At 42.4% G+C, this 13,825-nt stretch overlaps 1 protein-coding gene across 1 annotated transcript; it reads left to right on the top strand.

Annotated features, from left to right (window-relative positions):
• Positions 1 to 10,985: 10,985 nt before the first annotated feature.
• On the top strand, positions 10,986 to 12,983 carry LOC109774060 (methyl-CpG-binding domain-containing protein 4). Its single transcript, XM_020332776.4, has 2 exons — positions 10,986 to 11,272; positions 12,338 to 12,983. The coding sequence occupies exon 2, from the start codon at positions 12,400 to 12,402 to the stop codon at positions 12,757 to 12,759; it is 360 nt and encodes a 119-aa protein (XP_020188365.1). The 5' UTR covers positions 10,986 to 11,272; positions 12,338 to 12,399; the 3' UTR covers positions 12,760 to 12,983.
• Positions 12,984 to 13,825: the final 842 nt, after the last annotated feature.

Here is a 13,825-nt window from a genome sequence, read left to right as displayed (position 1 = left end):
CCGTTTATGGTTTTTTTAGGAGAAACACGTCTAACCAGTACACACCCATTCCACATTCCGTTGCCAGGAATCACCCTAGGCAACGTTCAAGAAAAACCTTGACACGGGGAGGCTACAACCTCGCGTAGCATGGGACCAAATTTATATCGCGCGCTCTAAGGGGTGCCCCCCTCTCGGTCCCAACCGGAAACACCCATGCCCCCTGACCGGAGGACTGGCTTTAATCCAGGGCCATGGAACCCTCATCCCGGCCCCTCTATTTGGTGTGTACAAGGAAAGAGGTTTGCAACTTACTAAACCGTATTCTTTGCAGAAAACATGTGGCAGCACGAAAAAGGGGACGGACGGTAACGTGGCTCGGTCCACGTTAACGCCGGAGTTTAACGGTTGACATAAGACTGGCATGCTTCAACAATACCATCTTACCACCTTTCATGTCACCACATGATCAGGTTATCTCCCATCCAAAGATCACATCAAGATTCGAAGCATACTGGTATTTGCCTTGCATGCAATATAACACTCACTGATGCTCATGTAAACATGCCATGCACTACTGTTCAAGCAAACATGCAAAACACTCGTCATATCAAAGGTTCAAACATGCTTGCCTGGTTCGGAATAGTCGGAGTCTAGCTCGGCGAAGTTCGCGGTTCCGTCACCTCCTCCGGTATCTACGGTATAAAGAAACCGTATACTAACATAAATAACGTGTGTGTACAAAAAAAATTCAAATTTTTTTCAAATAAATACTAGACAAAAATATAAGACTGACAGAAAAAGAATCAACCAAAAAGCATCTTTTGTTTAAAAGATATAAGGGTTTTAGTCCAAGGACTAATCTGTGATGAAACAGAAAAGACCCAGGGGCTAGTTTGAAAAAGCAGAAGACGTTTTGGTAGGAAATACGCCAGCCCATAAGGAAAACGCACTTTGCCCGAAGGCGCTTTTAGAAAATGGTTCGGACAAGAGAGAGAGAGAGAGGCTGACGGGGGGTCCCACCCGTCAGGTTCAAACTTCGCACAGAGCTCGCCGGCGCCCGAGGGCTGCGGTGGTCGCCGGCGTTGATCCACGGCGAGGTAGGGGATCGGAGGGTACCTACGGGTTCACTGTGCCCTTCCGCGTCGGTGGGTGGAGGACTTGACCGTCGGTGAGCACCACGTCGACGGCGGCCTTATCTCCGGCGGACGGTGCTTCGGGCGAGGATGAAACTCTCCGTCGGGAGCTGCAAACTTCAAATTAGGGCGCGGGTTAGAGAGGTGGATGCACTAGGAGGCTACTGGCATGTGTTGAGAGGCGGGGGTGCACGCACTTGAGCGAATCTTGCCGGATCCCGAAGCGGGTCGGGGCGGCCGGAGTCAGGGAGAAGGCCTCCCGAGGTCTCTCCAGTGGCTGGGCATGGTTCTGGTGGGGTGGAGTGATGTTGCGTGGTCGAGATCGAGCTCGGGGCCTCCTTTTATAGTCGACCCGAGGCGGTTGCCGTGAACGGATAACTCCAGCGGGAAATTACGGCGAGGCAGTGGTCGGGCTGGGGGTTTAGGTGATTGGGCATCAACGTGACGGTCCACTGGTTCCGTTTCTTAGTTAAAATCTCGGTCGGACTTGGGTGACACTCCGGCCCTCGACGGAACGGCCGTACGGGCACGTCGGCGGCAGGGAGTGCGCTCTGTGCCTTCCAGTTCACGACGATGGCTCTGCAGCGTGCACAGGGAAGGGGACGGCCACGCGGTGGCCTCTGGTGGCTTGGGCGGTGCTGGACGGCGCCGTCCCTCGCTGCGCCTCTCTGGCAGCCGCAGCGGGTGCTGCTACCACCGCTCACGGGGCGATGCACCTCTGCCAGCTCGCCGCTGATGCCCGCAACCTTCCAGGCGACCGTGCGGCGTGGTGGATAAGAAGGAGGAACAGGGAGCAAGGCGCCACTGCAGTTACTGGCGAGATTGACGTGAGGTTCTGAAGAAAACGACACTCACACCTGAAACTGTTCTCTGAAACTCTGAACTTTGACAGGAACAGTGCATGCCAGGTGTTCGACGATATGTTTTGGGCACGAGGAAAAATTTTCTGGAGCTGGGACTTGGTGAGGTGACCTCTTGATGCATCTAGAGGCTGCCTGAATTTTCTCAGATTTTTAGGAGAAGAAAACAAATGAATTTCATCAAAAATGACAAATCTGGTCCAAACTTTCAGCAAGCAAATTTTGAAAATTTTGAACTGTGGACCAGTGGATCTACATGGATCTTGGTTGAGGGTTCTAAGGACTAGCGAGGGAAACTTGTTAGAAATCAAAACTCAAAGAAAATCTAGTGGTTCCTTTGTAAATCTCTAAGGGCCAAAATAGGAGGCAGAAAAGATTTTTGATTAAGGATAATTGGAGATAAATTCAAGGGGGAGTTAAACTTGCTGGATTTGAAGCTTGACTTGACACAAAGTGGGAAGATGGCTTTTGGGAGGGGATTTCAACTTAGGTCATGGCAAGAGATAATTTTTGAAAGGGGAAGGATCACTCCATAAGCCATAGGGTTATTTCCAAAAGAGGAGATTTCCAAAAACTTTCCCAAAGAAAAACATTTGTGTTGAGTCAACACAAGATGAAAAACCCTCAAGACCAAAGATCAAGTTTTGGATGAACCCAAAAGAAAATACTTGTCATAAAAGGAAAATTGTTGAGAAGGAGAGTCCTTCAAAAAAAATTTAAGTAACCTCCTTCAAGTCAAATAAAGAATTTGATAAAAACCAAATAAATTTTTTGGGGTGTTACACCCTCCTTCCTCCTCTTGTCGCACGTCGTCCACGCCCTCCTCCCTCCTCCTCCTCTTGCTACCCTCCTATCGCCGCCCTCCTCCCTCCCTCCTCCCTCTCTCCTTATCGGCCTCCTCCCTTTGTTCTTGTAGACAGTAGGTTTAGCAATGTTTTTTGAATACAATAGAATGTAGATTATTTGAATGGAATAGAAAATTTTCAATAAATGTAGGTGTTTTGAAAAGAGTAGAATTTTTTTGAGTAAATGTAGGTGCTTTGAATAGAATAGAGTTGTAAATTAGGAAATGATCAATAAATGTAGGTCTTTTGAACCAAATACCTTGAAGTATTTAGGTATCAAATAAAATATAAAAATGTTGTTGCCAATTATATTGCAAAATATTTTTATGTCATTCTCACATTGCCAAAGTTGGAGAGAGAGACCTACTTTCTAGAAAAACTAGGGTATTTAGTTATGCTTGTTGTCCAAATGAAATGTTAGGGTTATAAGATATATTGAAATGTTCTTGTCAATATTGAACCATTGAAATGCAATGAGCACCACGTTTGAAATTTTTTTATATAAATTCTCATGTGTGAATGCTCATGCATGGCGCAAGGTACATCAGAGACGAGTCGGTCAACGACGCCCAGAAGATCACCGACGACACCCGCATTGTCGAAAACCATCATCTATAGTGAGTAAACATGGTCTATGTGGTTGCTTAAATACGAAAATGAAGGATATGTGCTTGCCCTGCTGGCCTATGTTTGTAGGGAACACCTCCGAGTGGCCTATGTTTTGTCGGAGTGTTGACTCATTTCCATTCCGGCAAATTTCAGGCGCTCGATATGTCCTATTTTAGAGGTCATGCCAGAATTTTTTCATGAATTTTAGCATGACTTGTGCTAGAATATATAGGAAATATCGAGTGCCTTGGATTTGCCGGAAAGATAATTAAACGACATTTCGGGTTCGCTTTAAGCCTGTTGGGGCTCCATACATGACGGTCAAAAATCAGTGAGGGAGAATGTCCACCTTATATGAGAGAAGAAGAATGCTGATTGTTGTCGTGGGGGTCGCTTTTCCTCTTCTTTCTCGTGATAGACCTTTTGGTAATGCACGGAAAGGAAGAGAAGAGCGACCATCATTGACGGTCGAAAAATCAATGAGGGAGTGTCCTCCATATATGGTCAAAATATCAGAGAGAAAGAATCCCGACTGTTGCCGTGGGGGGCGCTTCTCCTTCGTTCCCGTGTGCTAGAAATTTTGGTGTAATGCACTCAGGAACGAAGGGATGAGCAACCATCACCGACGGTCGAATATATCCAAGAGGGAGTGCCTGCCATATACACCACGTGAGATGATAATTTTCAAGGAAGATTCGACAGACCGAAAGTCAACCTGCGATGAATAGTGATATGTGTGTTGAGTTTCTGGTAATAGTCGTAGATTTATAATCTTTGAATTATGAACACAGGATATGTCTGACGATAATAGGATCCCTGAGTGCGAATACTGCAACAACGACCAGGGTATGTGCGACAGTCATCACTTGGAATATGTTAGATTCTTCACCATCAAGCTGGACGAGACCTTCAATGTTTTTATGGTACGTAACGACGACAAGTATTTTTTGTAATTAAGAATGACTTGTGCTTATTTGCTTCAATGTGTAATTTTTTATTTTTACAATTCAACTAGTGCATCCCCTGCCATGCAAGACTGTTTGTCTTGGATAAGCTCGATTTCCAAGATAGTGACAATATGGAGACAAAGATAGCTCACCTTAGGACTCAACATGGTTATGCTTTTTTGGTTAAGGTATACAATGCAATTGATCACACACATTTTGGTTGCTCAAATTGGAGATCCCTATGCAAGGCCTATGAATTTCAGGAGGATATGTAGATAACCTTGATATTCGTCCTGAAGATGATGTTGAAGATAATATCGACATTTGGGTGAATGTGGATATGCTTCCAGTTCTACCTCTATGTAAGTTTGTCGAATAAATTTGTTACATAATTTATATTGTTTATTCAAAAATTGTTGACAGCTTATTTCCATTTTTGAGAAATGTACGGATGGTAGTAGACAAAACCTACAACATCGATGGCTCTGAACTAACTTGCGAGGAGAAAAATCATCTTCTCTCATTTACTACTGATGTTGAGACTTTCAATAACAATTATGAAACTCCTCCACGTTATGGTCAATACGTGCCACTAGTCCACGTGTTGAACTATGGTAACATCCATGGAAATAGCATGGTGAGATTTTTTTACTATTATGACACCAGTGCATCTTTTGCTTACATTCTTCTAAAGCTAAACTACATTGCTAACTACCTTATTATTATGTTCTTCAACAAAAACTCCCAAAGGATTGTGTGCCTCATCCGATGCATATGAAAGGTGACATGGATATTATTAGCTTGCAACCAAGTCTGCCTGCGGCTCACCACAGTGCATACACGATTTCTCGAAGAGATGAAGACCTCACCATCAAAGGATGGAGAAAAGTTATGATTGATTGCAGGGAGCTCCTTGGAGGCAACATGGTGCAAAGCCCACAAATTGGAGACAGGTGGATCTCCATAATCCATAATGGAGATTCAAGGGCTATCCTGATTTATGCTATTTTACCTTAGAGAGAGTAGCACGTCCTAGCTAGTACTCATCATGTAATAAGAACAATTAAACAGTGTTGGTTATGACTATGATGATGATGATGAGTTGTTGTTGATGATGAGTTATGTGCTAGAATGTGTTAGAATGATGACTTGTTATGTGACTCATAGATGATGATGAGGATCGAGGAGTTGTTATTATGATGATGAGTTCTTATATGACTATGATGATGATGATGATGAGTTTCTATTATGATGATGATGAGTTATTATGATGAAGATGAGCTACTGTACCAAAAAATTATAACAGGTGTACAAATACAGTATAAAAAAAGAAAAAAAACATAAAACATTAGAAGTGGCGTGGTTTCAAGGTTTACCAGCAGCGCCATTTAACAGTAGCGCTTGTTGCACGCGCGCTACTGCTATGTTAACTTACCAGTATCACTAGGCAGAAAGCGTGCTACTCCTAAAAAATAGCTATAGAGTTGTAGCAGTAGCGCGTGTACTAGCGCTACTAGTAGCTCAAAATCCAGCGCTACTGGTAAGGTTTTCCCTAGTAGTGTATTAGCAATGCACAGTTACCAATATGAGGTTTTGAGACAGAGATTGAATACAAGAGATGAACCAGGGTTTGAGATGAGATGGTGTTGGTGAAGATGTTGATGAAGATTGGTCCTCCCACGATGAGAGGGTTGTTGGTGATGTCGATGGCTTTGATTTCCCCCTCCTGGAGGGAAGTGTCCCCGGTGGAATCGCTCCGCCGGAGAGCAAAAGTGCTCCTGCCCAGGTTCCGCCTCGAGACGACGGCGCTTCGTCCCGAAAGTCTTCCTTTGATCTTTTTCTAGGGAAAATTGCAGCATATAGGAGAATACGGGCCTGGAAGGCCTACCAGGGGCCCCACAAGCTCGGGGCCGCGCCCATGGGGGTAGGGCGCGCCCCCAGGCTTGTGGCTACCTAGTAGGTCCCCTTTTAGTAGTTCCTTCGCCGGTATTTTTATATATTCTAAAAATATTCTCTATATATTTTTAGGTCATTTGGAGTTGTGCAGAATAGCTATCTCTGTTGCACCCCTTTCCAGTCCAGAATTCCAGTTGCCTACAATCTCGCTCTTCATGTGAAACTTGCAAAATAAGAGAGAAAAGGCATAAGAATTGTATCATAAGGTGAAATAATAGTCCAAAATGCAATAAATATCAATAGGAAAACATCATGCAAAATGGACGTATCACCAAGCATTGCCCACTCTCACATCGAGACTAGGTGCATCCTTCACTCCTACATCCAAATAAAGTGGGAGAACATTCTCTTGTTCTCCTACACATAAAACACCTATCTCCTCAAAACAGCCACCATACCTACCTATTATGGCATTTCCATAGGCATTCCAAGATATATTGCAATTTAACTTCCATTGTTACTTTACATGACTTATGTTTTCATTGTCATATAGCATTGCATGATATTTTCATGGCTTGTCCATTTTTTTGATATCTTTGTTATGCTATATCATTGCACATACTGGTACACAGCCAAAGGCATTCATTTTGTAGTCATTATTTTTTTGCAGTTATGAGTAAATAAAAGTGTGGTGTCATCTAGAGTGTACCTCTAACTGTGAGGATAAAAAATATAGGCCAAAAAGAGCCCATAAAAAAGAGGCCAAAAAAGCCCAACAAAGAAGAGAGAGAATAAAGAGAGAGGGCGCACACTACTATCCTTTATACACACTTGTGCTTCAAAGTAGCACCATGTACTTCATATAGAGAGTTTTCATATGTTTCATCATTATACTAGTGGGATCCTTACATTATAGAACTTGTCTTGCATATTCCAATCATGAGCTTGCTCAAAATGCTCTAGGTTTTCTGAGCAAGCAATTTGGATGCACACTGCACTAGTTCACTTGGAGAGCTTTCATACACTTATAGCTATAGTGCATCCGTTGGGTGGCAAGCCCTACTCCTCACATCAATATCGATTGTAAGACTTCACCATTGCCTAATGGTCAGCTGCATTGATGTGAGCCTTTCTTAGTTTTTGCCTTCACTTAAAACCTCCATCATCATTATATGTCACATTTACGTGCGAAGATCAAGGCTTGTGACTTGGGCACTGAGAGAAGTGCTGAGTAGTTGAAAATGAAGAGTCGTGGAATTGGTTACTTGACTGACGCTCTGGGTTGAGTTATCATAAGGTGTTTGGATATTATAAAGCCTTGATTAATTGGAACCATGAATTTAATACATATGAGTATTGATTGGTATGACATAAAGGCATTGAACCGTGAACAACAAGAGTATCTTTGTTTGCATGTTGTGATGTTACTTGCTTGTTATTAACTATAGACTATTGCTTTGAACCAATCTTGAGTTTAGAACGCTTTACATTATTAATCAAGATTATGCTAGGATATCATCTTCATTTTAACATCTACCTACTTGAGGACGAGGAAGGGTTAAGCTTGGGGATACTGGTATGTCTCAAACATATATATTTTTCATGCTATTATCATCCAATTTTAGATATGTTTGGTAAAAAAATACTATTATTTTTATTTGGACTAACCTATTAGTCCAGTGCCAAAGGCTAGTTCCTATTTTCTAGTGTTTTTGGAAATATAGGTAAAAAAATCAAGAAGCCGGAACGAGCTCAATTTTTTTGTTATTTTTTATGGAAATAAAGACACCCTAAGCCAGAAGAAGGAGACCAAGGGAGCCATGAGGGCACCACGCGGACACACAGTGCGGGTAGGACTCTACCTACATGGGAGCCGCCTAGTCCGATTGAGATCATTCATCCGCTGCAAGAAAGCTAACTTATGGAAAATAATCTTGTTAAAATTTCAGCCCGATCGTAGATACAGATCTCCGAATATTTAAGAAACGATGCTCGGTCTTAGATATTGTACCAAAACAGAGTGGAAAACGAAGAAACAAAGAGAAGAGAAATCCGATCTCAGAGGGGATCTCGCCCTTCGGGGGCCTTGGAGGCCAAGGACCAGAGGGGAATCCTCTCCCCATCGAGGGGAGAGGCCAAGGAAGGAGAAGAAGGAGGGGACTTATCTCGCCCTCTCTTTCACTGGCACCGGAGCGCCGTCCCGGGAACCATCATCATGGCGATTGTCTCCATCAACTTGCCGCCTTCACCAACATCTTCCTTCCTCTCTATGCAGCGGTCTACTCTACCGCAACCTGTTGTAATCTCTACTTGAACATGATGTTTGATGCTATATATTAATATCAAATGATTTGGTGCATCTTTTCAGCAAAAAAAATGATTCGGTGCATCTTTTTGATGTTTGAATATTTTATTTTTATCCTATGGGTTAATTGTGATATGCTATGGTTGATTTGAGTTGTATGTTATTATGGTGATGTCCTATGGTGCCTACCATTAGTGCACTTGTGTGGGATCCCTGCTATAGGGTGTTGCAATTTGTGATTGCTTATGATTGTTTGCAAGACTAACAAAAATCTAAACCCTAGTTTCTGAGTTGCTGCATAGGGGATAAAACAGGACCTTAGATCTTAATACTATGGTTGGGTTTTACCTAAATGGACATGTTAGTATTTACGGATGCTTACTAATAGTTATAATCATAAGTACTTGTAGTCAATGGATTTTGCTATATGCTAGCATAGACATCTCCCGCATAAAAACCTACAATAGATGATTATCATGATAGTTTCATATCCAATTGCTTCGGGACAATCCTTTAATTTATTGTTCTTTTAAAACCAGAAAATAAATCTTATTTTATGTTATTTATTGTCTTGCAAATCTATATCTTCATCCCTGCAAAGTATATTTATTTCTTGTTTCTAGGTAAAGCAAATATTTAGTGTGCTTAGAGTTGTATGAGTGTGGTTGATAGAACATGAGAGAACTAATCCTATGTTGATCCCCTCATTGGGTTCGACACTCATACTTATCGAAAAGGCTATAATAGATCCCCCACGCTTGTGGGCTATCACTATATATACAAGGTGGTGGTCACCGACTTTGGTTTATTTCATCCTCTTACATATGATTTAAATCTTGGTCTCTGATAGATGTGATCGCTAATGTCTTGAATCCACGTGCTACTAAAAATGGCAGCAGAAATGGTAAGGGCACACAAAACTATATCTTTCTTACTCTAAATTAAAACCCTTCAATTCTTTACAATTATACAAGAAATGCTCCATTTCCACAAAATTTCTAGGTCCACCCCTAATAACAATTGCCACTTCTAATAGCAAATAGGCTCATCTAGGTAACTAACCCCATAGGCTATGCCTAATGAGGTAAATCTATGATCCGGTTTTGGTTTCTTGTCTTTTTATCTTTCTAATTATGTTGGTGACCTCAAAAAAGTTATGTTGTATTCATTGTAGTCATAAGATTCATAGTCTTAACCATGCATGTCTTTCTTAACATACAATATTAAAGCATTTCTTGAGTATTTTTTATCATAAAACTTTAGACGCATATATATCTCACCGCATAGATTACAACTAAACAGATGTCAAAATCCTCTAAAAAGTAATATCACCGTATATTATCAATAAAACCAATTCATTGAGTCCAACAAATCCATTAGTTTCCGACAAACATATATCTGATCACATACATAATGCCAATTAAATGACGAAATCCTCTCCAACGAAATTAGTGTTACAATATTCTCTCAATAAAAACAATTGATTGATGCCAATAAATCCTCTCAACAACAATTATTACTTGTGTATGTTTGCATAACCAATAAATATGGCCATGTATAGGTCATATCTCTATAGTAAGTTACTTCACTTTTGATGTAAAAATTGTTGAATTCACAATTTTCCAACTACTCAATCATCTCAATAATAGGCACCATTTTTTACATTGACCATTTTACCAACGGAGAGAGTATTTGCAATTATACTTCTTTCGTTCTTTATAAATACCACTTGATCTACCCCAACATAAGTACCACAAACTATCGTCATCCTACCACCCACATATTAACCACCACCATGGACCTAATCATGCCCTCAACGTAGTTCACCCTAGGACTGATGGTTGATGGGATAATTCCACAATTCGGTTATGGTTCCATGCTTCTTTTCAGTTTCTTCTTCTTCTTCCTAGGTCCGATGTCCATGAATATTTATCTCCAAACCTAATCATTCTATGTTGATTACTAATAGGATCACCTTTCTTTCTAAAAAATGGATCAACCATAAAAATGAATGCGACTAACTTTGTTGACGGATTTTTTGAGTTCAGACTACACTACTTGCCAGTGGATTGCCTTGGGAATTTTTTGACTATAAACAGTAGGGTAAAAACCCCACTCCAACTTTTATAAACTAAAAGACAAATAGAGGTTATTAGTACAACTAGGAGTAAGCAAACCAAAGAATATAAAATAAAATAAAGAAAGAGACGGAAAGATAAAGAAGGGTTGAGATAAGCCAAGAAGGGAAGAAAAGAAACAAATAAATAAAGAAAGGAAAGACAACTAATCTAAAAAGATACAGATTACATAAAAGAAAGCAGCCACACCTCACATTGTCCTCCCAAATAACTTTTTGGCTACTCGGCTTCGAGCTTTTTCCTACCACTCCATTGAATCTGGCGACTCAAGGGGACTAGGGTTTCCCCAGCGCCGCCACACCATCCACCCTCTCCCTCTCATGTCGCCACCCAAGGTGATCGCCGGGCCAGCCTGTGTGGTTGGCGATGAAGGTCGTGGTGAGATTTTTGCTGATTCGTTCGCTGGCGAAGGACCTTGGACGCCAAGGCGGCGGCCTCGGACGGCGAGGAAGCGTTCGTCAGATGTGCTAGCCGGCTTCCTCGGCTACACGGGTGGAGAAGATTCGGCTGATTGTGGTCGCAACCCGGATTCCCCACCTTCTGCTCCAGATCTGAAGGTCAGGCTCATCTCCTCCTCAACTCATTCCCCCATTGGCCCTGTCTGCTTTGCGGCCTTGATCGCTGGATCTGGTTCTAGCGGGGGCTGTTGGTGTAGGTTCAATTCCGGGGAAACCCTTGTTTGGTTCTCCGGTCATGGTGTGTGTGTGTGTGTGCGCGCGCGCGCATGTGTGTGTGTGTTGATTTTCTTCCTAGAGGTGCCACTTAGGTTTCTCCTCTCGATCCTGACCCGGATTCCTAGCGAAAGCCCGAAACCTGTCTCCGGTTGGGCGGAGACAACTCCTTGGGGTTGTGACCTCCTTGGACTGCCCATGGGCCTCTGGTTCTTTGGGAGAGTTGTGATGTGGTTGGTGGGTGCTCCTCGGTTCTGAGTCCGAACATTAGTTTTTCTGTGGAGATTGGAAGTTCCAGCAAGTGTCGATTCTTCTTTGGATTGGTGTTCTTCGGTGGAAAGGTGTGTGGTTGTGACTCGCCGGCTCCGCACCTCCGAGCCCGGGCAGAAGGGGACAGGGTTTCCCTTCCTGTTGACAGCAACACAATGAGCGTCATATATTTTGACAAATATTTATAAATTTTCACCAAGGCTAATGTGCACTATATTTTTAAATGGAGGGAGTAAAAAATTATATGTGGTTCAATTTATGATACTATAAAAAACATGTCATTAAAAATTTAATTCGTTCAAACACCAAGCTATTGCAAGCAAATCTTGTTTGTTTCCTAATGAACCTTATGATTAGGATAATGGATAGAGTACGGGAGGACTGTCAGAAAGTAAGCGATATGGAACTTGAGAAAATTCTATGCGTGCTTAGCATTTTTTTCTTGTTTTTTCATTCTTTAGATTTCATAACCATGTACATTCATATTCTCACTTCATTCATATTCTTTTTTCTTGTTTTTCCATTCTCACTTCATTCATATTCTTACTTCATTAGATAATTCTTCTGATGTCCTAACCATGTACATTCAATTTGGTACTTCATATAATCTGTTTGTCTTACCTGATACAACCAACTACTAGTACATGTGCCACCTTAAACTAATTTTTGATGATTTCACAGACTAAGAAAGGTTTGGAGGACTCCATCGGCATGCACACGGTCCAATGCTACAAATGTGAGAAATGGCGCAAGATCCCAACGAAAAAGGAGTTCGAGACGATCCGCGAGAGCTAGAGGACATTCCGTTCGACAGCAGCTGCATCTGGGTCATGGATAAGGCAGGCATCCCGTGCCCGCCACCTGTGACGGAGCGGCTGGTGATCATGCGGCGTGACCTGTCCAAGATGGACACCTACTACTTGCTGCCCAACGGGAAGCGCGTGCGGTCCGGCGGCGACGTGGAGAAGTTCCTCCAGGAGAACCCGGAGTATAGGGTGAACCTGCCGGCATCAAAGTTCTCCTTCGCCATGCCCAAGACCGTTCCGGCGACTGTGGTAGAGAGCTCACTACGGAGGGTTGCCAAGGCCGAGGGAAAAGTTTGAGGAGATGGACGTGTTCAGATTCTGATTACCGCTACCATCTAAGCGGCAGCGGCAGCGGCCGCAACTAGGTACTATGGAAGTATGAACTTTATGGATGCCTCTGTGTCATGCATGGTGCTTAATAATGTGATAGTTCTACATCACAATGTTTTATCCTTGTTTTTTTTGAGTGTGGGTTGTTAATCACTCTCATGTTCTGAATAAAACTGTTCACCTTCATTATACATGCCCGTGTATCTTCCAACTATGATGGCATATGGATAAAGATGCCCCATGAAAAAAAGTAGGCAGGGCCATATACAATGATTTTTTTCTCCTCAACGCAAGCTACCACTAGTGGGACTCATCAAGCAATACATATGCATGTCATGCATCTTTACGGCAACATATCTAGTGCATCCATCCATTTCGTGTATCCGTGTATCCTTTCCATTCTCCACCAGGCGATCTAAATCATGCACTTTGTATCCAACACAATGAATATTTGCATTTAGCCGCCCGCTTCTGGACTAATCAGCATTTTTTTGCAAAAATGTCCTGAAACCCTAGTCCACGATCCCCAACCCAAGACTCAACTGCTCTCTCTGTCCGAAATCGTGGGCCCATGATCTCTCAATATTGATACAATCTACTGATACGAGCATTCACACTATGTAGCGATCTGACCTCAAACGGTCAAATCTCTGTGGATAAGTGTCATCCCTGGATCGGTAATGCTGACACACACAGTACTTGAAGGATTTATAACAGAGTGCAATCACACACTTATTACATCGAATGTCTCAAAAGAGAACTTATTACAATAATATGGCTTAAGGCCAAATAAATAAGATAACTGCGGAAGCATCGAAGGTAAACGAGTCCATCAACTCCAACGGCATAGCTGAGTGCACGACAACGACCTAGCGCACCTTACTCTTCATCTGAAAAGTCTGCAACATAATACGTTGCAGCCCGAAATGGGTCAGCACATGGAATATGCTAGCAAAATAACACTGTAGAGCAATGAACAAGGTAACAGCTATATCTACACGCATATATGGCTGGTGGAGGCTCTATGGTTATT

The sequence above is a fragment of the Aegilops tauschii genome, chromosome 1, assembly GCF_002575655.3.
Source record: "Aegilops tauschii subsp. strangulata cultivar AL8/78 chromosome 1, Aet v6.0, whole genome shotgun sequence".
Classification (NCBI taxonomy): Eukaryota; Viridiplantae; Streptophyta; class Magnoliopsida; order Poales; family Poaceae; genus Aegilops; species Aegilops tauschii.
The sequence above is the reverse complement of the archived record's forward strand: the minus strand, read 5'-3'. Positions and strand labels throughout refer to the sequence as shown.